The following is a 26,195-nucleotide window of genomic DNA, read 5'->3' as shown; positions in this document are numbered from 1 at the left end:
TAGAATCACAAAACCGCGACTCACCACCTGTAAAATGAACTAGAGTTAAAGCACCATGACCAACTCTATACTCAGGCACACACAGATCACTGCCACACCACACAGGATAAAAATATGATTCTATGTTATTTAAATGGTAGGGCATCACTCTAGGGATCTCAGTAGTATGTCCCAAATCATCATCGGTTAGCATCAAGGGGGGCCTTATATCCCTCTTGGGATAAGTATGTACTGCGGGAGTCCTTTCGTCTACCCCTGACTGTGAGTTTGATACAGGTATAACTTCAGTCATTTCTTCATATAGTGACCCCTCTTCTTCCAAAGACTCCTCCAATGGAAGATGGGAACAGTCAGATTTAGATTCAGGTTCTACCTAAACTTCCACATCTGATGATCCATATTCATCACTTTCCACAATAGGCAAAGGAATTTCGACCCAAGTGTAATCTTGTCTCAAGTCTTCAATAGACTTACTTTCACACTGTAAAGACTCACTTTCCCTCCCTTCTGGAGTAATCTCTGGGCTGACTGGTTTACTATGCCAATTGCTACTTCTTGGGGGCTGTGAAGTAGGTTGTACTTCATCAGTCACAGGCAATTTCAAAGAGATATTTTCTCCAATTGATTTTGGCGGTGGTAAGTTTTGACTATCCCTCTTTTTCTCTCAGGTTTCACTCGGTAGACAGGGATATCTGGTAATTTCTCGACTACATCATAGGGTTCTGAGCTTCAGCGATCAGCTAATTTGTGCTTCCTTTTTAGGCCCAATTGTTGTATGAGGACTCAGTTCCTTGGCTGCAGGACATGTTCTCTAACTCTTTTATCATAGTGAGTTTTGTTCCTTTGGCCTGATCTATCCAAGGTCCGTTCGGCCAACTTGCAAGCTCTCTTTAACCCGTCTGTTAACTGGGACACATAGTTCAGATAAGTCTTTTCCATTGTATGGTCAGTGGACACTCCAATGCATATATTCACAGGAAGCCTGGCTTCTCAACAAAACATGAGGAAATAAGGAGACTACCCTGTGGACTCATATTTAGTGCAGTTATATGCGTGCACCAGCTGACTAATGTGTCGGCTCCACCTTGCTTTCTTTTGCGGATTCAGAATGCCCAGCATGTTAAGGTGGGTGCGATTGAACCTCTCAGGTTGTTGGTCCACTTGAGGATGGAAAGGAGTGGTTTTGGACTTTTTGATCCCACAAATATCATATAATTCCCAAATTAACTGACTCTCAAAACTTCTTCCTTGGTCAGGGTGTATGCATGCCGGCAGCCCGTAGTGCACAAAGAATTTATCCCACAGAGTCTGTGCCACAGTAATAGCTCTCTGATCCTTGGTGGTGTATGCTTGAGCATAACAGGTGAAATGTTCTGTAACAACTAATACATTGCTTACATTTCCTTCATCCTGTTCTTCAATGGATAGGAAGTTGATACACACCAATTCAAGTGGGTCATTACTGGTAAAATTAATGAGGGGAACTGATTGAGTAGATAAAGTCTTCCTCAGTACACACCTCTCACAAGTCTTGCAGTATGTTTCAATATCAGCCTCCATCTTAGGCCAGTAAAGCCGATCAGTAATGAGACAAGTGGTCTTTTCTATGCCCAAATATCCATGTTCATCATTCAAAGCTGTTAAGGTAATCTCCCTGAACCTAGTGGGCAACACCAACTGTCGGTGAATCTCTCTCTGCTTGTTTGGGGATTCCCGGTATAGCAGCTCTCTCCTTACAACTATCAACTCTATTCGACGAGCACGCAGGATTGACTCTTCCATCTTTAGTACACTTCTTTCAGGTCTCAGGCCCGTTTTACTGACCACCATACTACTCCTATAGAGTGGTCCTCTTGTCAGGCCTTTCAATATGATTTTTTGTCAACTGAGGCAGAGAATCAGCATTTACTTAGGTCAGCTGGCCAAACATGCGAGGAAGTGCTTTTTCTGGGGCCCCCAGAAATTGAACACAGCCCTGTACCAGAATTATATTAACATGCTGGAAGTGACACATAGTTTTTACATCTGGAGCAGGAACCTCAATCCAATCTTCTTCTTCATGTCCTGGAGGTTGAGTGGACAATAAGGATAGAGAAACTGCATCTACATTTAAACTGCCAGGCCGATACTTCAGACTGAAGTCATATAGTGCTAATGCGGTAAGCCACCGGTGTCTGGTTGCATCGAGTTTGGCTGTGGTCCTCACATAGGTCAGTAGATTATTGTCAGTTTGAACTTAAAAGTGAATTTCATAAAGGTAATCGTGTAATTTGCCCACCGCCGCCCACTTGAGTGCCAAGAATTCTAGTTTGTGTACTGGGTAGTTGCATTTACAGGGAATCAGTCCTCGACTGATGTAATAAACAGGCCGTAGAGTGCCATCATGATCTTGATACAATACATCTAGTAATCCCTCAAAGGAAGCATCTACATGTAACACATATGGTCAGTTGGGATGCACATAAGCTATCACTGGAGCTTGAGTCAAACAAGCCTTTCATTTCTCAAATGTTTCTTCACACGCTGGGGTCCACCTTTCCCCAAAGGGCTCCTTGACCCGGAAATATTCTTTCTTTGTCAGTTTCTTTGCGCGAGCTGTCCCTTGTAGAGGAGGATAACCCTGAATGAGGGCCATTAATGGCTTAGCAATCTTTGAATAGTGAGGTACGAACCTCCGATAGTATCCACAGAATCCCAAGAAGGAGCGGAGTTCTCCTAGCTCTGTGGGCCTTGACCAGTTTACCACTACTTTCACATTAGCTGGGTCAGTAGAGATCCCATTTCGACTAACAATATGTCCAACGTACTTTACAGTCGTTTGCAAAACTGAAACTTTTCAAGGGACAATCCATTCTTCATCAGCCATCATTTTCTACAAGGGATCATCCAAAAACTATCATATCATCTAAATAGACTAAGACTTCACGAAAATTCATATCTCCTACAACCTTGTCCATACACATCTGGAATGTGGCTGGAGCGCCAGTACCTCCTTGAGGTAATCTCTTAAATTGGTAGAAGCTGATAGGACAGATGAAGTCTGTTTTCTCCTGATCTTCCTCACTCATGGGAATCTGGTTATAACCACTCCGAAGGTCCAACACAGAAAACCATTGACTTCCCTGTAGACAATCTAAAGCTTTGCCAATTTTTGGCACAGTGTATTGTTCAGGGACAGTACATTCAAGGTGCGGTAATCCACACACATTTTTCTTTTGAGCTATCACGATAGGAGAAGCATATGGGCTACTAGACTCTATAATGACCCCTGCCTCCAATAAGCCACGCAGGTGCTGTCAAACATCCTCAATGTCTGCTGGGACTGATTTTCGGGACCTCTATCGAAAAGGCTTGTCATTCGTCAGTCTAATATGATGCTCCACTACTTTGGCTAACCCCAATCCCAAACGCCTAATGAAAAGGCAGCTGCCCTTTCCATCATTTCTTTTATCACCATCTTTCTCACTTCTTGCTTTAAATCACTATTTTCAAAGTAGGAGTCAAAAGATTCAAAGCATAGCTTCTTTCGTTCTTCTGCCTCTTTCTTACTAAATGCCGCCAGGCAAGTTGGGTGGATTGTAAGAGTCTGTTGATAGTTCTCTCCCCCAACTTCTCGGCACCACTGTGCTAAAGTACGAAATATATTGGCATTGGTCCCCGCTATAATTGGTACTTCTTTGGAATCACCTTCTGCTTCTGGGCACACTAAGGCCACAATGGGTATTTCCTTCTTCACTCCTACCACAGCTTCTGGGAATGAAGGGGGACTGTCACATATCCTCGATAAGGGGTAGTTTTGCTCACTTAGTCCCCAGATAGTAGTTGTAATGGCACATTATGCCGATATCTTCGGTACCATTTCTTAAATATAATGGAGACTTGAGACCCACTATCCAATAAGACGGTGCAGGGGCGCCCATTTACATGGGCAGGGACTAGGCCTCTAGGGAATATTTCCTGATTACTGACTATTGATGGATTGGTTGAGTATATTGTGGGTGCAGAACGGGGGCCAGTATAGGATTTTACTTGCCCCCTTTTCTGTTTTTGGACTGTCTACTCTGTCTGTGGGAAGGGGATGGTGATTTTTTGGATGCCCAGCTCTTTGAGCACTGACGAGCAATGTGGTTGGAACATACACACATACAAAACATCCCTCTCGATTCTCATTCTCATTTCTGAAAGGGGCCGCTGTTAATCTTTAGTGGAGTACATTGTTTTCTCTCAGAAACAGTCTCCGCAAGCTGGTTTCAATAGTTCTACTTCCTGAGTATGAGCATTTAAGGGTTGGGCAATCTGTTCCCCTTGTCTCTCAATGATCTTCAGCAGCTCTTCTTCACAACAATTCGATTCAGACTTGGATGCAATGACTGCCACTCTTTTTACTGCCTGCTCTCTAGCCACTAAAGTAGCTTCTTCTTGTCAAATGGTCTTAAGCAGTTGATGGAAAAAATAGGGAATCTTTGCTTGGTCAGTGCTTCTCAGCTTCAGAGCAATTGGATCATGAGTCAATGCCCCATAAAGCTCTTGGTCCAAACGGCAGTTGTCTACCTCTTCATCAGGATTCAGCCACCTTTTGACATTATTCTGTGTGTCAACTTGTCTAACCTATAAAGATAATCATACATCTTTTCCCCTGCCTCCTGATAGGGGTCCTGAACTTATAAAGAAGTTCAATTGCATCTTCAGGTGACTCGATGGCATCTTCAAGAGCAGTCATGTAGTCCTGGGATGTTGCTTGGGCCTTGCTTCGCCAATCAGCTTGTACTACCTCTATGCCAAACCCTTCAGGCTCTCTTTTATCCTTTGTCTTTTCACAGCAACTAAACACTGCCACTCTTCCAAGTATAGCAAAGCAAGATCTCTTCAGGTGCTATATTCCTATTCTCCAGTTGGGGGTGGATTGGTGCATGAGAAGGCTCTCAATCGCCGGTAGTTCCCTTCTGGCTGTAATTTTGCAAACTGCTCCACCAATCTTTCCATAGTGGCCACCAGTACATCAGCAGTCGCAGGAGGTTCCACATATTTGACTCTCGACGGAGTGGGAGGCAAGCACCTACCAGATCTTCCTCTCTGTCAGCTTAGTTCTGTAGGTATGTTTCTAGCAGAGCATTTAATTGGAAATAGTATCCATCATTGACCATATTCCTGTGGCAGGGCAGCAACTAATGGGAAGTACTCCCTCTCCAGAGAACTCTCAGTAGTGATAAGAGCTGCAGAGATTAATTGTAATGGCTTCCGCGCCGTTCCCCGCCGTCCCCACGCCCTCTGCTTCGGTTCCGGCATCCTCCATCTCCAGCTGCTCATCCCAAGCTCCACTTACCCGGTCCGGACGCTCTGCTGGCCCTGGACAGCGTCAGGTGAGTGCATCCCTTACCTCCCTCCGCGGTCGTCATCCTCGATGTGCGGCTGCAGACACTAGAGGGCGCGCGCGCCGACTCGTCCTGTCTTAAAAGGCCAGCGCATGCCTTAATTCCTAAGAACTTCCAATTTAAGGTTCCTCCTCCCTTGCATCCCTGCTTGTTCAACCAAGTTCCCCATGAGTTGCCTGTGCCCTGGTTCCCTGTTTTCCGTTCCTTCTGCCTTTGTCTGGATTTCCCGTTACTGACCTCTGCTTGAACATGACTATCCTTGTCTGCTGCCTGCCTTGACCTATTGCTGCCATACCCGTTACGACGTATACCGCCTGCCCTGACTTCTGTCTATCCATCTGACTGCCTCTACCCGCTGTGACAAGCGTTGCCTGGGTTCCAAGCACCATCTCCCAGATGACACCGAGGATCCATGAACAAACTGGTGAGAACCGTTATATTAATTCTCCTACAGAACTCTTGCGATCAACTACTTGGGGATGAATAACTTCCTGCAATAGAATAATTATCCGTAATATGTCATCATCTGAAACATTAATGAGCTCACCACACACAGCGAAGCAATGATCTGCTGTAGTTTTTGTCTTTTCACACCATGCAGACACTTTCTCCTCTGTTAAAGATTTCATGGCAACTGTCCTTGGCTTGACCCTTTCAGCCATGTTCAGATCCCAGCGGTGCCTCCAATGTAACATCCCCTAATTAAGTCTCTAACGTAATAGTGGCTTAATGTATTTCTTTCTTCTTCTTGATAGGAGCTTGTGAGGTATACAGAAAGGCTTGTCTCTTCTGTCAGGGGTTGACTCAGTAAACCCCTGCCCAGCTTGATACACACTTGATACACTATGACACTGGCGTAGCTATAGTGGTCGCAGCGGTCGCAATTGCGACCGGGCCCCTAAGCCAGGGGGCCCACGGCCGCCCGCACCACATCAATAAAAAGTTACTATAGTAACTCGGGCCGCGGGCCCCTGTTACTATAGTAACATACTTTACTTACCTTCCTGGTTCCGGATCGCAGCGGAGGTCCTGACGTCAAGCGCTGTGCGCAGCGCATGACGTCACAGCGCTATGCCGCCGCGCACAGCATCGAGACGACAGAACTACCGCCGCGGCCGAAGAGGAAGGTAAGGTTATCCCTGACTGGCGGGGTCTGACTCCCAGGACCCGCCAATCAGCTGTTTTGAAGGGGCCGCAGCACTCGTACGAGAGCTGCTCCCCTTCATTCCGGTCACTTCATTCCGGTCACACTGTGAATCGGTGTCGGCGATTCACAGTGTGGGCGAGTAGTGAAATGAAGGGGAAGCAGCTCTCGTACGAGTGCTGCGGCCCTTTCAAAACAGCTGATTTGCGGGTCCCGGGCGACACATCAGCTATTGATGGCCTATCCTGTGGATAGGCCATCAATGTTTAGGGACTGCACAACCCCAAAGTCTACGATGTAGCAGGCTTAGGGGGCCCATGAGACAGGATCACAGATTGTAGGATCCTGTCTGCTGGGCCCTGTATCTAAGCCAATCACATGGTAGGCTTAGATACATGGCCCATGCGTGATCCTGTCTGCTGGGCCCTGTATCTAAGCCTACCACACTGTAGGTTTAGATACAGGGCCCCAGCACACAGTAATCTTATACTGTATAAGATTACTGTCTGCTGGACCCTGTATCTAAGCCTACCTTGTGGTAGGCTTAGATACAGGGTCCCACAGACAGTATCACACATGGGCCCTGTATCTAAGCCTTAGGGTATGTGCACAGACACTAATTACGTCTGTAATTGACGGACGTATTTCGGCCGCAAGTACCGGACCGAACACAGTGCAGGGAGCCGGGCTCCTAGCATTATAGTTATGTACGACGCTAGGAGTCCCTGCCTCGCTGCCGGACAACTGTCCCATACTGTAAACATGTTTTCAGTACGGGACAGTTGTCCTGCAGCGACGCAGGGACTCCTAGCATCGTACATAAGTATGATGCTAGGAGCCCGGCTCCCTGCACTGTGTTCGGTCCGGTACTTGCGGCCGAAATACGTCCGTCAATTACGGACGTAATTAGTGTGTGTGCACATACCCTAACACATGTGTTACTAATCATTTTGTGTGTGTTTTCTTACAGGTTCGGTCGTTGGACTACGGCGGATTCCAGGACTACTTAGATGACAGCTTTTTTTTTTTATTAATAAAATGGTTAATGAGGGTTGTGTTTTTTTTTTTTTATTTCAATAAAATATTTTTTCTATGTCTTTGTGTTTTTTTTTAAACTATATTACTACCGCCTTAGTAATGGCCGCCGGCTGATTGACAGCATCCATTGCTAAGGCGGGGCTTAGTGTTAGCGGATGCAGAGGCTAACACTAACCCCCTTTATTACCCCGGTACCCACCGCCACCAGGGGTGCTGGGAAGAGCCGGGTACGATCCAGTACCTGACCATCTGTAGTGATGGTCGGCCACTGGGGTGGCCGCAGGCTGGTATTATCAGGAGGGGAAAGGCCAAAAACAGTGGCCCTTCCCATCCTGGTAATGCTGCCTGCTGCTGCTTTATTGTATCTGGCTGGTTATGAAAATGGGGGGGACCCCACGTCATTTTTAAAATAATAAAAAATAATTGGAAAGAACGATGTCGGGTCCCCCCCAATTTTCATAACCAGCCAGATACAACACAGCAGCAGCAGGCAGCATTACAAGGGTGGGAAGGGCCACTGTTTTTGGCCTTCCCCAGCCTAATACTACCAGCCTGTGGCCATCCCGGTGCCTGCCCGTCACTACAGATGGTCGGGTACTGGTTTGTACCCGGCTCTTCCCAGTACCCCTGGTGGCGGTGGGTACCTGGGTAATAATGGGGGTTAGTGTAGCCTCTGCACCGGCTAACATTAAGCCTCGCCTTAGTAATGGAGGTTGTCAATCAGCCGGCGGCCATTACTAAGGCGGTGATAATAAAGTTTAAAAAAATACAAGCACATAGAAAAATATTTTATTGAAATAAAAAAACACAACCCTCATTAACCATTTTATTGAGAATAAAAAAAACGCCGTCATTGAAGTCCTCGTATCCGAAGTCCAACAACCGAACCTGTAAAAAAAACACAAACACACAAAAATAATCAGTAACACATAAAGAAGCAAAATTATTCTTACCTATCCTGGGTCCAGCGCTGGAGCCGCAATGTCAGCGAGCTGGGCCCTGTATCTAATCCTATCATGTGTGATACAGTCTGCTGAGCTGTGTATCTAATCCAATCATGTATGATACTGTGCTGGGCCCTATATCTAATCCGATCATGTGTGATACTGTCTGCTGAGCCACTGTATCTAATCCTATCATGTGTGGTACTGTCTGCTGAGCCACTGTATCTAATCCTATCATGTGTGATACTGTCTGCTGAGCCACTGTATCTAATCCTATCATGTGTGGTACTGTCTGCTGAGCCACTGTATCTAATCCTATCATGTGTGGTACTGTCTGCTGAGCCACTGTATCTAATCCTATCATGTGTGATACTGTCTGCTGGGCCACTGTATCTAATCCTATCATGTGTGAAACTGTCTGCTGAGCTGTGTATCTAATCCTATCATGTGTGATACTGCCTTCTGAGCCACTGTATCTAATCCTATCATGTGTGATACTGTCTGCTCAGCCACTGTATCTAATCCTATCCATAGTTTATAGGGTCGTAGTGCTATAGATATGCTATGCTGTCTCATATACACACTTTTTTTTGGGGCGGACACATATGTATTGGGGCTATTTCCCGGACATTTTAAGCCCTGAGGGTATGTTCACACGGCAGCGTCTGTTACGGCTGAAATTACTGTGCTGTTTTCAGGAGAAAACAGCACCGTAATTTCAGCCGTAATGGCATGTGCAGGCGTCTTTTGCTGCGTCCATTACGGAAGTAATTGAAGCTGGTTTTCCATGGAGTCCATGGAAAACGGCTCCATTTACGTCTGAAGAAGTGACAGACACTTTTTTACGCCGCCTTTTGACAGCGGCGCGTAAAAAAAAATGACCATCGGCACAGAACATCGTAAGACCCATTCAAATGAATGGGCAGATGTTTTCCGACGCTTTTGAGCCGCATTTTCGGACGTAATTCAATGCTAAAACGCCCGAATTAGGTCCGTAAATAGTGTGTGTGAACCCAGCCTTAGTGACGCCCCGGCTGCTAGTGCTGCTTTGTTGGGTCACTTAGGAGACCCAGCGATGCAGCTGAAAGCGGACCTGAGAAGTTTGCGGGGGGGGGGGGGCCCAGTAAGAATTTTTGCATCGGGGCCCATGAGCCTCTAGCTACGCCCCTGCACTATGAAGTTATATACTAACAGGGGAAGGTAACATGGAACCACAAAACTATTTAATATTTATATTTTGGATTGGGTAAAATTACAACTTGGTTGTAAGAAACCAAACAAAGGTAAGGAATATAGCATTAACACAAAGGTGGTAGTATACAATTCTCTCCTCCTGACAGTTGGATACAACCACTTAGGACAGGGTTGGGGAACCTTTTTTCTGCCAAGGGCCATTGGGATATTTATAACATCATTCGCGGGCCATACAAAATTATCAACTTAAAAATTAGCCTGCTATATTTGGTCAGACATTGAATTAACTCACCCCTAGTGTGATGGCTGTAACTGCTTCTCTTTGGTGAGGTGTGTGATGTAAGCTGGTATTAATGATGTTGCTGCTGCGTCGGTCAGTCTGGAGTCGACTCTTTGCAATGGTAAGTTTTGAAAAGAACTGCTCGCAGCAGTAAGTTGTTCCGACTTACTTAAAGGGGTTTGCCCATCTGGGACATTTATGACATAAATGTCAGATAGATGCAGGTCTCACCTCTGTGACCTGCACCTACCTCTAGAACAGGGCCTCCTACACCCAGTTCCACCTCTCTGTGTTCCGCTGAGTTTTTTGTAAATCCCATAGTAGTGGATGGCAGTTACGGAAACAGCGTAGCATGCGAGTTACGCTGTTTCCGTAACTACCATTCAGTTCTATGGGACTTACGGAAACAGCGTAGCACATCTCAGTTCAGCGAGAACGCACCGGCCTTACTCAGACCGCCGCAATACTTCGCTCCAGAGCCAAGCAGGGAACGAGCGCAGTGGAAGCGGCGGTCAGAGTGAGGTCGGTGCGTGCTCTGATGGGAATGGACCAGTCCAGTCACCTGACCTCACGTAGGAAGTCGTCATAATCATCAACTGCCACGATTTCCTGGTCTATAAGAAGGCCCCAGGCCTTCTAATTCTTGGCTGAGCGTTGTTAGTTTTCCCAGTCTGTCTTGCAAATGGTCCCTCAGTGTTTCCTGTTCCAGTTGTTAACCGTGCCTTGTTCCCCGTTCCTGTTTCACGTGCGGTGCCTTAGTATCAAGTCGTGCCACGTCCTGTGTCATCTGCCACGTCCGGAGGAATCCGCCACGTCCTGTGTCATCTGCCACGTCCGGAGGAATCCGCCACGTCCTGTGTCATCTGCCACATCAGGAGGAATCCGCCACGTCTGGCGCAACCTGCTGCTCCAATGTCATCCGCCACGTTCTGTGTCATCTGCCCCATCCAGAGGAATCCGCCACATCTGGCGCAACCTGCGGCTCCTGTGTCATCCGCCACGTTTGGCGTTATCTGCTGCACCCATATCCATCTGTGCCAGAGCTGCGGCCACCGTCTGGACTATCCAGGTACCCTTGTGCAGGACATTGTATTTCTGGGGTTTCCTGTTGTTTGGCCAGCTGCCTCCCCGCTACGGCGGTACGGCCTAGTGGGTCCACGACCCCGCTTCGTGACATTATCCACATTACATCCCAATGGGCTTAACAACAAAATTATCGAGACCAATTTTTAACAACCTCATTCCTTATCACAGGGTGATCTATTTACTAGTGCCCTACTCCTGCCTCTGCCATTGATTTTATTATTTCATTCATTTCATTTTTTCCTTCTCTACCCAATCAATGATGTTTGTGCTATTTCTTTGGAACGATATTCATATACCTAGTAGTTTTCCTTTCACCGTTTTCTCTATTGTTGTTCCTAAGTAACTAAGAGGGAAGGTAGGGGAGGCTCCAGGGTGGCAGCCTGCTGCCTCTCTGAGGGGGCAGCTTGGCGCCGCTTGCGTCGTTGAAAGGCGCTGATTGACAGGGCAAGTCATAGTGCGCTGTCAATCAGTGCCTTTCATAGACGTAAGTGGCGTGATGACGTCATCGCGCCGCTTGTGTCTATGACTTGCGCGATGGTGTCGTTCAACCCCAGCAGACCTGCTCAGAAGAGTGCAAGTCTGCAATGCCACCGGACGGCGCGGGAATGTGATTAATGTGAGTATGTAGAGTTTTTTTTTATCCTAATAAAAATGTGAGTGACATTATCTACAGGGGGGCTCTATCTACAGGGGTCAGCTCTATCTATAGGGGGATTATATACAGGGGTGGGCTATATGTCGAGTACTATAGGGGGAGCTATTAGTAAGGCACAATATACAGGGGGGCTATATACAGGGGTGCGCTATATGTGGAGCACTATTTATACGGGCAGATATATGCAGGACACTATCTACAGGGGTAGGCTATATGTTGTACACCATATACAGGGATGGGCTATATCTACAGGGGGGCCATATACAGGGGTGGGCTATGTATATGGAGCACTATAGAGGGAGCTATATCTGAGGCACTATATACAGGGGTGGGCTATATGTTGGACACTATATTTTGGGCACTATATATGGGGGTGGGCTATATGTGGAGCACTATCTTAATGTAAATATTTATTCTGCCTCTAATCTGTACTGTAGTCACTGTATGATCTGCACCGAGATGATGGGTGATATGATTTTTTTTGTGAAACAGCATCTCTCAGCATATCCTTACCATTGTTTGGGCCATGCTGGGAGTTGTATACAATTTAGTAGAAACCTATACATATGGTGTTATATGTATGTACTGAGCTTTGTTCTGTTGCAGTATATATGTACAGAGCTTTGTTCTGGAGCAGTTTATATGCAGGGCCGCCATCAGGAATTTCAGGGCCCCATACAGCTACATTTTCTGGGCCCCCCTTTTACTGCTCGCCGGAAAAAGACACCGACGCCTCCCATTGAAATCAATGGGAGGCATTTTCGGGCCGTTTTTGGCGAATTTTGCAACGCGGTTTCCGCGTCAAAAAACTCATCAAATTACTCTGTGTGAACATAGCCTTACACGTATAAATGTATGGCGTTCTCTACAGTGGGGGCTGTATGGCGTTATCTACAGAGGGGGCTGTATGGAGTTCTCTACAGAGGGGTTTGGATGGAGTTCTCTACAGAGGGGGCTGTATGGCGTTCTCTATGGGGGGGGTGTATGGCGTTATCTACAGGGGGTCTGTATAGCATTACCCACAGGGGGTGGCTGTATAGCGTTACCTACTGGGGGGGCTGTATGGCGTTACCTACAGGGGGCTGTATGGCGTTATCTACAGGGGGGCTGTATGGCGTTACCTACAGGGGGGCTGTATGGCGTTATCTACAGGGGGCTATATGGCGTTATCTATAGGGGGCTGTATGGCGTTATCTACAAAGGGGGCTGTATGGCGTTATCTACAGGGGGACTCTGTATGGCGTTCTCTCCAGTGGGGGCTGTATGGCGTTATCTACAGAGGGGGCTGGATGGAGTTCTCTACAGAGGGGGCTGGATGGAGTTCTCTACAGAGGGGGCTGTATGGCGTTCTCTACGGGGGGGTGTATGGCGTTATCTACAGGGGGTCTGTATAGCGTTACCCACAGGGGGTGGCTGTATAGCGTTACCTACTGGGGGGCTGTATGGCGTTACCTACAGGGGGGCTGTATGGCGTTATCTACAGGGGGCTGAATGGCGTTACCTACAGGGGGGCTGTATGGCGTTACCTACAGGGGGGCTATATGGCGTTATCTATAGGGGGGCTGTATGGCGTTATCTACAAAGGGGGCTGTATGGCGTTATCTACAGGGGGACTCTGTATGGTGTTCTCTCCAGTGGGGGCTGTATGGCGTTATCTACAGAGGGGGCTGTATGGCGCTAACGCCATACAGCCCCCCCTGTAGGTAACTCTACACAGCCCCCCCTGTAGGTAATGTTATACAGCCCCCCCTGTAGGTAATGCTATACAGCCCCCCCCTGTAGGTAACGCTATAGAGCCCCCCCTGTAGGTAACGCTATACAGCCCCACTGTAGGTAACGCTATACAGCCCCCCTTTAGGTAACGCTATGCAGCCCCCCTGTAGGTAATGCCATGCAGCCCCAACCCCCACAAAAAAATCCGACCACAGGATAAGGGATACATGTGTGATTGCTGACAGCGATAGGGAGAACGGGGGACTGAAGGTCCCCCGAAGTTCTCCATGACTAACCTCTGACTTCCGGCATCTGCGCAGCTCAATAAAAATGAAAGGAGCGCTGTCACGCATGCGCAGAAGCATTCATTTCTACGGAGCTGCCGACAGAGACCCCGGAAGTCCGAGGTTTGTGATGGAGAAGTTCAGGGGACTTTCAGTCCCCCGTTCGCCCTATCAATGCCAGCGATCACACATGTATCCCCTATCCTGTGGATAGGGGATACATGTCTTTTATTTAATGGCAGAGCGGGGAGATACCTCCCTGCTCTGCCGTAGTGTTCAGTGGCGTCGCGCTGTAGCAGCCATAGCGGCTGCTAGCGGAGCCTCCGGCCATGGTGGGAGCCCGTGCCGGCGGGCGACACGGGCCCCCTCATGCCGCGGGCCCCCGGCGGTAGTTACGCCACTGGCCGGGCCCCTTACAGAAGTACCCCCAATACCCCCCTGATGGCGGCCCTGTTTATATGTACTGATCTTTGTTCTGGCACTGTATATATGTACTGATCTTGCTTCTGATGCTGTATATATTCACTGAGCTTTGTTCTGGTGCTGTATATATGTAATGATCTTGGTTCTCGTGTTGTATATGTGTAATGAGCTTTGTTGTGGTGTTGTATATATGTAATGAGCTTTGTTCTGGTGCTGTATTTATGTACTGAGCTTTGTTCTGGTGCTGTATATATGTAATGAGCTTGGTTCTGGTGTTGTATATAGAACGATATTGCTTGTAAAATGTACAAATGGCTTTATGCTCGAGTTACGTAAAACAAATGTGGAAAAAAAATTACACCTCGTTGATTGGTAGAGTAAACAAACATGGCGAGGGGGAAGGAGATGTCGGTTAAGAGGTTTGGGAGGGGGGGGGGTGGGCGCCAATTTGAATCTTTAGCCCGGGTGCTGAAGAACCTAGCTACGCCTCTGGGCAGGATAAAGAGGATCCTCTATCTCTGGTTCTGGTACGTAGCTTTTGGCATAACTTTAGCCATTATACATTGGGATCCCGCAGCCTCAAATATATTGAAAAGTGCAGTCAAAAAAGGTGTTTTTTCTTTTTTTTTTTTTAATGGCAGACATGTGCAACTGTATAGACAAATAGATGCTTACATCTAGCCATACATGTGGGAACGTTTCAAACGCTTGCAAACAGCTTCCTATTAATTCCAATGGGGAATAGACTGTGTAGGTCATAAAAGATCACATTGATTCCGCCCGTTTAACCTATTAAATGAAGCGGTCAATCGCGACCCGGAATATAAAGCATTACAATGAGGGTGGCGACCCACTCCGTTGTGCCATTAACATCCCCCCGTAACCGAATTGCCGATAGTCTTCATGGCAGCCTGGGGCCTAATGATGGCTTCTGGCAGGGCTTAATAGAAGCCTGTCACAATCACGATATATACACTATACACTATATACATTAGTATTGCAGTATATAGTGCAAGCGATCCAACAATCTCTGGTTCAAGTCCCCTAGGGACTATTATAATATAATGTTATTTTACCCACTCAATGAACAATGTAAAAAAAAAAAAATTTGCGGGTTGACATTTTGATTTCTGTATTTTAACTCTTAAAGGGGTTGCCTGGGCATGTGGCTGTTTTTTATACTGATGGTCATCAGTACATGATCAGTGGGGGGTCCGACACCAGAACCCCTCACCGATCAGCTGTTCTGGCTGCCTTCGCCACCGGGAGTTATGCAGTGTTCGGTACTGGAAGCAGAAGGCATCCACCACTGTATAGTGGGGTCTGGTGGTCCGACCCCCACTGATCATATACTGATAACCCTATCCTGCTTCATGCCCAGAAAACCCCTTCAATTTTAAGTGGACAATAATTTTTCTCTGTAGAATTTTACATATTAAAAATGCTTCCTTTAATTATTCCTGATCAAGAGGTAAGGTTTCTCAATGCTTTTATTTAAATTGTAAACTATATCTGGATGTACGGTTTATACATTTCATTTTTTCAGGATCTCCGTGGCAGTGTGGTAAGGATCTGTCAATTCTTGGGGCAGGAGTTAAATGATGCACAGATTGACTTGGTTGTTGAACAATCAACCTTCAAATCTATGAAGGAAAACATAATGTCAAATTGGAGTCAAATCCCATCTGAAGTAATGGACCAATCAAAAGGATCATTCTTGCGTAAAGGTACCTTTTATTTTTCTAAAACATGGCGTCAACATATTTTTTGGGTAATTGCAAATAGATAAATAGGGGGCGTGCAAATTTTAGCTATGGCCCTCTTTGTAAAGTCTCATTCACATCATGTTTTTTCTCTACTTTTAGCGCGGACGCTGGGAAAAGCTCCCAACAAATACATGAAATATAGCATTCGTCATGATTTCTCATGACCTTTTCATGACGTATCCATTAAACTGATGCTTTAGTCTATGGGTGACAGATGCCACTGTTAAGGCATCCCTTACATGCAACTGTATGACTATTATAATATATGTTTAATAGATATGTCATAAAAAGCTATTGAAAAGGTCATGACGTTTAACTTACATACAGTAGAATACATCACCCCTGGGCTTCCATGTTAAAAAAAGTATACTGCACAGTACAGGGATAAAGATGTGCTGATACATGAGAGCTAGTGAAGGCAGCAGCATCGTGGACACACATGTATAGGAGTGCAGACACAAGTGGCAGATTTTGTTGCAGAAATATCTGCGACTGAAAACCAGTTCCATTTATTAGAATGAAACTTGCAGAAATCCATGCACCTGTTGCAGAAACAACCACATTCAGATGAATGGAACTGATTTTTAGTCGCAGAAATCTCTGCAACAAAATCTGACACGTGTCTGCACCCTTACTAGGAGGGACACATCCACATGAGAAATGTCTGAAACTAGGAGCAGATTGCAAACTGCATAATAGGGGTCTAAAAATGAATGGACAAATAAAGATTGAAGCCTGAAATTTAGTGCAACTTTTTTAAACTCTAGGTAACCACTAACAAATTGATTAATTATTTTCCATGTTGAAGGAGTTAAATGATGCACAGATTTACTTGGTTGTTGAACATTCAACATACCCTATAGGGTATGTGCACACGATAACTGCATTTACGTCTGAAATTACGGAGCTGTTTTCAGGAGAAAACAGCTCCGTAATTTCAGACGTAATTGCACGTACTGGCGTTTTGCGAGGCGTCTTTTACAGACGTAATTTTGAGCTGTTCTTCATTGGAATCAATGAAAAACGGCTCCAATTACGTCCCGAGAAGTGTTCTGCACTTTTTTGAGGAGGCTGTTATTTTACGCGCCGTCTTTTGACAGCGACGCGTAAAATGACAGGTCGTCGGCACAGTACATTGGCAAACCCATTGAAATGAATGGGCAGATGTTTGCCGACGTATTCGAGCCGTGTTTTCAGGCGTAAATCGAGGCGTAAAATGCCTCGTTTACGCCTGAAAATAGGTCATGTGAACCCAGCCTTAGACTTCCTTCACAGATAGATATTTTAAATTGCAAGAAAAAATGCATGCAAAAAACTCGTCCTTAGTCACCTAAGGACAAACACTGCTGGACTCACAGACATAGCGGCTATTAGGTAAGACTACTAACTCACTTTGTAGGACCTAGTGACAGGTCCTCTTTAAATGTAAGATCTGGCTGGACAAAAAATGCACCACAAAAACGTGAAGAAAAACAACATGAAAAACGGCACGAAAAATGCATAAACCAGTGAATCCAGCCTCAGGAGCGAAAAATGGTTTTGTCTTCTAGGTGTTAAAAACCAGACACAGTTTAGTGTTTTTTAGAATATGTTAGTTTAACCCTTTCCCGTCGATCCACCTGTGATTTACGTCGGGAAAGGGTTTTTACAAATGGCGCCCACTCAGAAGCCGAGCGGATGCCATTAGCCGCCAGGTCTCTGCTGTAGCAATGCTTGTCATCAGAAACTTCTCGGATTGCAAGCATTTAACCCATTAGATGCGGGTGTCAGATGTGACCATCGGCACTTGAGGGGTTTTTACGGTCCCTTTCACTTGGGCACCAGTCACCGGCTCCTACATGGAGGGATTGTGGGAGCTGCTGTATTTTCCTAGAAACTGGGAGCTTTGTGATCGCCACTAGCCCTGCTATAGAAACATTGCTATTGAAACCTGCCTGTGGCAATATACTGATTTTGCCATAGACTGCAATGTTGTGATATTGCAGTCTATTGCATAAGCAATCTAAGGGTATGTTCACACGAGGGCGTCCGTAACGGCTGAAATTACGGGGATGTTTCAGCCTGAAAACATCCCCGTAATTTCAGCCGTAACGGCATGTGCAGGCGCTTGAACGCCGCGTCCATTACGGATGTAATTGGCGATGCTATTCATTGGAGTCAATGAATAACGGCTCCAATTACGGCCAAAGAAGTGACAGGTCACTTCTTTGACGCGGGCGTCTATTTACGTGCCGTCATTTGACAGCGGCGCGTAAATTACGCCTCGTGTGAACAGACAAACGTCTGCCCATTGCTTTCAATGGGCAGATGTTTGTCAGCGCTATTTTCGGCGCTATTTTCGGACGTAATTCGGGGCAAAAAACGCCGGAATTACGTCCGTAATTAGTGCATGTGAACATACCCTAATGATCGCAGGCTCAAGCACCCCAGGAGGGCTAAGAAACAGTAATGGAAAAATGTAAAATAAAATTTAAAAAAAATATATATATAAAAATTCAAATCACCCCCCTTAGCCTAGATCAAATATAAGAATAAATAAACAAAAAAAAAACATAAACACATTAGGTATCCCCGCATCCGAAAATGCCCGAACGAAAAAAATATTTATCCAATGTAATAAAAAGTGATGGAAATGCCAGACATTCCCCAAAATGGTGATAATAAAAACTACATCTTTCCACATACAAAAAGACGCTTTACACAGCTCTGTACACAGAAATATAAAAATAATTACTGGGGCGATGCCAACATTTTTTTGTTTCTTTCAAATTTTACATTATTTTAAAGGTATTAAAATATAACAAAAATTATATAAAACTATATGAATAAATTTAAAAATAAATATTAGTATCACCGTGATCGTACTGACCCGCAGAATAAAGGTAACATGTCATTTTCACCGTACAGTGAACACCGTAAAAATGAAAACCTTGGCGGTACTGCTGTTTTTTCCCAATTCCACGCCACTCTAAAAAAAAATCCAGCTTTCCAGTATATCACACATCATATTAAATAGTGCCATTACAAAGTACAATTTGGCCCATAAAAATTAAGTCCTCATATGGCTGTGTCAACAAAAATTTTTTATGGCTTTTTGAGTATGTGGAGGAAAAAGCAAAAGCATAAAAACATAACTTAGTCTGGTCCTGAAAGGGTTAAAGTTAGTCTAAGTGTGTATTCAAACGGACTGTGTGAATACACCCTAACAACTTATTTTTTTTCTATTATGATATGTAACATGTCCTATTTAGGTTAACTGCTTTGGGTCTATGGGTCTATGGGGCTATGGTGATGTTTTCTATTTATTTTTTACATTACATTTTCAGCATCGAAAGAACCTACAGTTCAGTCACATGATTTGTCTCCCAGCGATCACATACAATAACATCTTATGGTCCTTGACCCCCTAACAATGCAGCCAAATATTATTGTTTTTCCCTTACTGCAGCCAAAACTGCTAGCCAAAACTTTTATTATATTTCCGTTAACGTTTTCCGAAATTCATTGAACTACATATATATATATATATATATATATATATATATATATATATATATATATATATATATATATATATTATTATTATATTATTTTTTCTTTAATTGAGGACGTTTTCTTTTGCTATTCAATGCATTAGAATACATCTGCATTTCAACTGATAATAGCTTGTCAATATAATATTGACTAGCACCATACATAGTAATCCCTGCCTCAGGCATTTCGGGGGCAGCCAACCCTCCTTTGCATCTTGGAGCTAGTAATGGGGTGAGAAAGGGAGCCCCCCCACTTTTGTTTACACCCTTGGTGCCATGGTCACGCCATCACTGTGCCTTAGATGTATAGCATATTGTGGAGTTTCCTTCTATACAGCATCTAGAACCAGCATCTAGAATTGGGGATCTCTATACTATGACAGGTGCCTAGCTGAAAAGGACATTTGGGAGGGGTATTGTGAACTGCTGTGTGTCAGTCAGCAGCTCTCCGCCAATAAACAATGTTAGGAGAGTTCTCAGCAATGCTGATGGACTGAGAATAGCTGACAGGCTAGACTCACAATATTATTCTCAAATGTCATTTTCAGCTGAATACCAGGCACAGTATATAGTCCCGAACTATGGTTCTGGGAGCTATATAGTGGGAGATCTTAGTACCGAAGGCGGGTTCACACGACCTATTTTCAGACGTAAACGACGCGTTTTATACCTCGATTTACATCTGAAAATACGGCTCCAATACGTCGGCAAACATCTGCCCATTCATTTGAATGGGTTTGCCGACGTACTGTGCCGACGACCTGTCATTTTACACGTCGCTGTCAAAAGACGACGCGTAAAATAACTGCCTCATCAAAGGAGTGCAGGACACTTCTTGGGACGTAATTTGAGCCGTTTTTCATTGAATTCAATGAAGAACAGCTCAAAATTACGCCCGTAAGTGACGCCTCGCAAAACGCGAGTACGAGCAATTACGTCTGAAATGCAGGAGCTGATAGCTCCTGAAAACAGCTCCATAATTTCAGAAGTAATGGTCGTTATCGTGTGCACATACCCTAACAGTTCAACTCTTCAGACAAGTGTATCTATAAGCGGCCCATATAGAGATTCTGTATCATAAAAGATGCACTTTAAGGCTGGATTCACACGAGCACATTACGTCCGTAATGGATGGAACGTATTTCGGCCGGAAGTCCCGGACCGAACACACTGCAGGAAGCCGGGCTCCTAGCATCATAGTTATGTATGATGCTAGGAGTCCCTGCCTCGCTGCCGGACAACTGTCCCTTACTGAAAACATGTGTGAATCCAGCCTAAGGGGTGAAACGTCAAATAAGTTCATCTTCCTACACTGGCCCTTTAAACTCGCTAAGAAAGTTCAGGAAGAAATTCAGTCCCTTAACCAGATAATTTAATATAGTAAAAGCCATTTATAAGTCTCTGTTTATCAGTTGGATGACTTATAAATATACTGCATAAAAGGATAAAGCACAGCCACTAGAATTTATATGTTGCTACATTTGGTCTATGAAGTCTTGTTCAGCCTTTACTATAGAAAGAATAATTTTAGACCTTAGGACCACATTGATTTTTTTCATTACATTCCAAGGTTCATAATGATGTTTTTTGTTCTATATAGCTGTCACGTAGGGTTGTGGACCAACTGGGCCATACCGCTGGTCAAAGTCTATAGTTCGTATAGGGTACCTGTGGCAGCAAGGACAGTAGCAACACAGGCTTGGCTGGGACGTAAGGCGTGGAGTAGCAGGACAGGTGTAAAATACAGCACAACTACAGCACAGCACGGCCTTTGACCAGGATAGCACGGGATACAGGATACCGGAAACACTGGGAACTGGAAAACACTGGGAGACCATTTGCATAGACAAACTAGGAAACGACAAACAACGCTCAGTCATTGAAGCAAGGGGCTTGGCCCCTCTTATAGTCTAGGGCACTCATGGGCTGATTAAACCTGGCCGAGGAGAGTGGAAGTGAGCGCTGGCGTCGCCTGAGGAGGAGACTGGGGCCAGCGCTCGCAGACCCATGGCTGTGGTCATCAGGGGGAGAGTGAACCTGAGGAGCATTACACAGGCCAAAGGGCATTACTAGGTACTCATAGTGTCCATCATGGGTGTTAAATACAGTCTTCCATTCGTCACCCCGGCGAATCCGGATTAGGTTGTAAGCCCCACGCAAGTCTAGTTTGGAAAAAATCTTGGCACCACGTATACGATCAAACAATTCAGAGATCAGTGGCAATGGATACTTATTTTTCACTGTGATTTGGTTGAGACCCCGGTAGTCAATACAAGGACGCAGGGAGCCATCCTTTTTTTTTGATGAAGAAGAACCCGGCTCCTGCCGAGGAGGAAGACTTCCATATGAAGCCCCTCTGCAAGTTCTCTTTAACAAAGGCGGACAAGGACAGAGTCTCTGGCAAGGAGAGAGGATATATCCTACCACCAGGGATCAGTTCGATAGGACAGTCATACGCCCGGTGTTGGGGCGTCTCCGCCTCCCTTTTGCTGAAGACGTCCAAAAATGCAGCATAATGACCAGGCAATCCTGCCAATGACCGAGGCAGAGGAGGCTGGACCGAACTAATCTGCACCAGGCATCGGCTGTGACACTCGGGGCCCCACTGGAGAACCTCTCCATAGTTCCAGTCCCGGACTGGGGCATGTAGTCGGAGCCAAGGCAGGCCCAGCAGCACGGGGTTAACAGCCTTGGATAAGACATAGAAAGATAGAAGTTCAGAGAGCCCATACTTGGAGCCTCAGCGGCTTGGTCACAGCAATAACTTGGTCTGGTAGAGGTAGTCCATTCACAGATGCAACCATCAACGGTCTCTCCAGAGGGCTAGTGGGTAATTGAAGAACGTCCACCAGGTCTCTACAAATGAAATTAGCAGCGGATCCAGAGTCTAGATATGCAGAGACCTGATGCGTTTTGTCATCGGACACTATGTCACGGGTATGGACAACTTAGACGGGAGTCCTTCTTTGCCCAAGGTATTCTCTCCTACCAACCCTAGGCTTTGGGGCTTTTGGGGACACAGACATACAAGATGGCCTCCGAGGCCGCTATAAAGACAGAGTCCCGAAGTCCGTCTGCATTGTCTCTCCTGGGTAGATAGCTTACATTGGTCCATCCTCACAGACTCCTTAGGAGGATCAGTATCTGAGAACGGCATGGGTTTCTGCAAGGTAGGGACCAGACTAGGAAGACCTCCCTCCCGACGATCCTCTTGCATGCCGTTCTCGGAGCCGTCTATCAATCCGGGCAGCCAGAAGAATGAGGTCATCCAGGGTAGACAGCAGGTCTCGAGGAGTCAAGTTCATCGTTAATTTTAGGAGACAGTCCATGCCAGAATGTAGCCACCAGGGCCTCATTATTCTACAACAGACATGTCTCCTTGGCGTAGGTTCAGCAAAGAAGCCGCTGCAGAGGAGACTCGTCCAGGCTCCTCAAACACAGTGCGAAATATCTGGAGGAACCCCTGGAAGTCACGGGTCTCTGGTCTCTGTCTCTCCCAGATAGGATTCGCCCATGCAAGGGCCTTGCCAGTGAGAAGAGAGATGATGAAAGCGACCCTTGCGCCATCAGACGAAAATGTCCTTGAATACAGGCTGAAGTGGATCTGGCATTAGTTCAAAAATCCACAACAGGTACCTGCGTCTCCATCATAGCGGTCAGGAAGTGGCAAAGAAAAACGAGGATCCACACTCCCAGGAGGTATAGTCAGAGGATTAGTACTGGCAGGAGGTGTAGTAGGAGGAACGGCAGCTCGTGCTTCCTGCCGAGGTGCGAGAATGTTCAAGGCCTTGAGGAGTTGGTCCTGTCAAGACCGGAGGTCCAGCATATCCGTCCGCATCTCTTGTAACGTCATCTTGGTCTTGGATCAACCAGAGGGGGCAATGGCCTGAGCGTACTGTCACGTAGGGTTCGTGGACCCACTGGGCCATACCGCCTTGGCGGTATGGCAGCTGGCCAACTGGGCGCAGGTCAAAGTGTATAGTTCGTACAGGGTACCTGTGGCAGCTCGGACAGTAGCAAGGCAGGCTTGGCAGGGACTAGGCAGCGGGTAGACATCAGGCGTGGAGTAGCAGGACAGGCATAGAATACAGCACAGCATGACTACAGCACAGCAAGGCACTTGACCAGGATAGCACGGGATACAGGATACAAGATACAGGAAACAATGGGAACTGGAAAACACTGGGAGACCATTTGCATAGACAAACTAGGAAACGACAAACAATGCTCAGGCATCGAAGCAAGGGGCTGGGCCCCTCTTATAGTCTAGGGCACTCATGGGCTGAGGTGAGTGGAAGTGAGAGCTAGCGTCTCCTGAGGAGAAGACTGGGGCCAGCGCTCGCAGACCCATGGCTGCGGCCGTCAGGGGGAGAGTGAACCTAGCCATAGCCATGGACATGACTATAGCGACTGCATATGATGCCTCCATGGGGCAGTTGTAATTGTTAGAGGGAGGAATTTTAAGGTAAATATAAATAAGGGAAATATATAAGGGAAGTATAAATTTACAGAATATTTATACTTGGCGGGAAATTAAAAACATTTGTTAAAAATACAATTCCATCAATAACATCCCCTGACGACCAGCACAATAAAGGGGCCACAGCAATACTGTTAGCACCACATTCCCTTTATTGGCACAAAAGATCATCTCATTTGGACCCCCACGATCAATCATTGATGGCGTATTCTAAAGATAGGAGATTAATGTTAAAGTTCTGGAACATTGCACCTGTACTCTTTGCTGTAGAAAGTGGTATGGTTGAGAGGCCTATGCTGCAGTATGGTGCTCAGTAAGATGCTTAATATGAAGATATACCCCACCAGGAACATTGCTTCTACTCCACAATATTGAAGTCAATCGAGAGCATGCTATAATTTTTTTTTTTTTTTGGATTTATATGGAATCTGTCAGAAAAAGTTACTTTGTATGAAATTGCCTCTGTATGAAATCTGAGGCATATGGAGGTACGTCAGGTAGAGCTCTATTAAAGCTATGGTTTCCCTGTTATGGCACCATACAACTTGGAGATTTAGGCTATGTTCACACGGGGTCTTTTGCCGAGTTTTTTGACGCGGAAACCGCGTCGCAAAACTCGGCAGAAACGGCCCGAGAACGCCTCCCATTGATTTCAATGGGAGGCGTCGGCGTCTTTTTCCCGCGAGCAGTAAAACTGCCTCGCGGGAAAAAGAAGCGACATGCCCTATCTTCGGGCGCTTCCGCCTCCGACCTCCCATTGACTTCAATGGGAGGCAGGAGAAAGCGTGTTTTATGCCCGCGGCGTTCAATGGCCGCGGGCGAAAAACGGCGCGATAATTGCTATTCACACGGAGTATTTTGGGGGAGGAATATCTGCCTCAAAATTCCGTTTGGAGCTTTGAGGCAGATATTCCTCCCCCAAAATACTCCGTGTGAACTTAGCCTTAAGAGGCCATCATTATATTAGTATATATTCTGGAATATATGTAACACATTGGAAAATACTGCAATTAAGAAAAAATAGTATATAATTTTCAATCAATATCATTCTTCTATACTTTATTTCTGGTCTATACCAATCTAGACAACCAGACTTATAATTCAAGATGTTTTTATTATTCCACGGTTTTGTTTCTTGCAGGAATATCTGGTGATTGGAAGAATCATTTTACAGTAGCTCAGAGTGAATTCTTTGATAAAATCTACCATGAGAAGATGAAAGACATCAATATAAACTTTTTCTGGGAACAATCTTCATAAACGTATCACGACATTGCATCTGTGATTTTTTTTTCTCTTTACTCTGAAGATAGCTGTGCAGGGTATTATTATTATCATTATTATTATTATAAGTAAATACATCTATGTGTTCATATTAGTGTTCTGATCTATGGACTTATAGAACCTATAATTATGACTCAGAGTTTTAGGGAAGTTGTAAAATAAAATTTAAAAAAAAGAGGTTGGACACCCTGGTTTTACCTTGCTGTTTTAACAGTCACATGTCAAAAATGTTTTAGTGATGTATTTTAATTAAATTCAGAATATTTTACAAATTAAAAAAGCTGATTACATAAATATAAATGTGGACTTGTAAGACTTGTTATTTTATCGGTTATTCATGTAATGCAACAAATTCAATCAATGTCAAATGAATAGTCATTACCATCTACTTTACCCATATCCGCCTGTGCTTACACTAGTAAGGTCTGATGCTGCAGTCATATGTTACTTTATTCCATATACCCCTCTTCTACAGTCTATAGGATGACACGGAGTAGGGATCAGATAAAAGGGAGTAACACATAACCAATATTCATTTTAGAAACATAGATTTGTCTGGGAAATCACTTCTTCTATCTTGGCGGTGTTTGTTTACTTCCAATTAGCTGAATTAACTTTCCTGGCTGCATTTAGCATCCTTAAAGGGAACCTGTAACTATATTTGAAACCACTAAACCACCAGCATGTCATTTTGCAGCTGGGGTTTAGGCCAGGTTTCCACGGGTCGGATACACTGCATAAAAACTGTGCAGCATAGCCGACCAGGAACCCGCAATACATTCAGTCGGAAAAACCGCACCACATTGTGTTGCGATTTGTCAGACGGATTTTCCGCTGCGGAAGGCAGTGGTAAAAAATGCTCATGCTTACCTAGGCCATTGTTCGACCCGTCCCAACTGTGCAGTCCGGTCCGGCTTCCCTGTATGATGCTGTAGCCCATGTGACATGGGATGTAACGTCATCCCTAGAGACCGGCCATATGATGTCATCCAGGCTAGC

The 26,195-nt window shown here is 45.4% G+C and overlaps 1 protein-coding gene across 3 annotated transcripts in view; it reads left to right on the top strand.

Annotated features, from left to right (window-relative positions):
* The window catches only part of SULT2B1 (sulfotransferase family 2B member 1), a 117,902-nt gene extending 92,406 nt beyond the window's left edge, over nucleotides 1-25,496 (top strand). For all 3 annotated transcript variants that reach the window (XM_075839978.1, XM_075839979.1, XM_075839981.1), the window contains 2 exons: nucleotides 15,680-15,860; nucleotides 25,054-25,496. In XM_075839978.1, coding sequence (XP_075696093.1) covers nucleotides 15,680-15,860; nucleotides 25,054-25,172 — 300 coding nt within the window. In that variant the 3' untranslated portion in view covers nucleotides 25,173-25,496. The remainder of the gene's footprint in view (nucleotides 1-15,679; nucleotides 15,861-25,053) is intronic.
* The last annotated feature ends 699 nt before the right edge of the window (nucleotides 25,497-26,195 follow it).

Source organism: Rhinoderma darwinii, chromosome 10, assembly GCF_050947455.1.
Source record: "Rhinoderma darwinii isolate aRhiDar2 chromosome 10, aRhiDar2.hap1, whole genome shotgun sequence".
NCBI classification, from domain to species: domain Eukaryota; kingdom Metazoa; phylum Chordata; class Amphibia; order Anura; family Rhinodermatidae; genus Rhinoderma; species Rhinoderma darwinii.
This window is presented reverse-complemented; position numbering and strand designations above follow the sequence as displayed.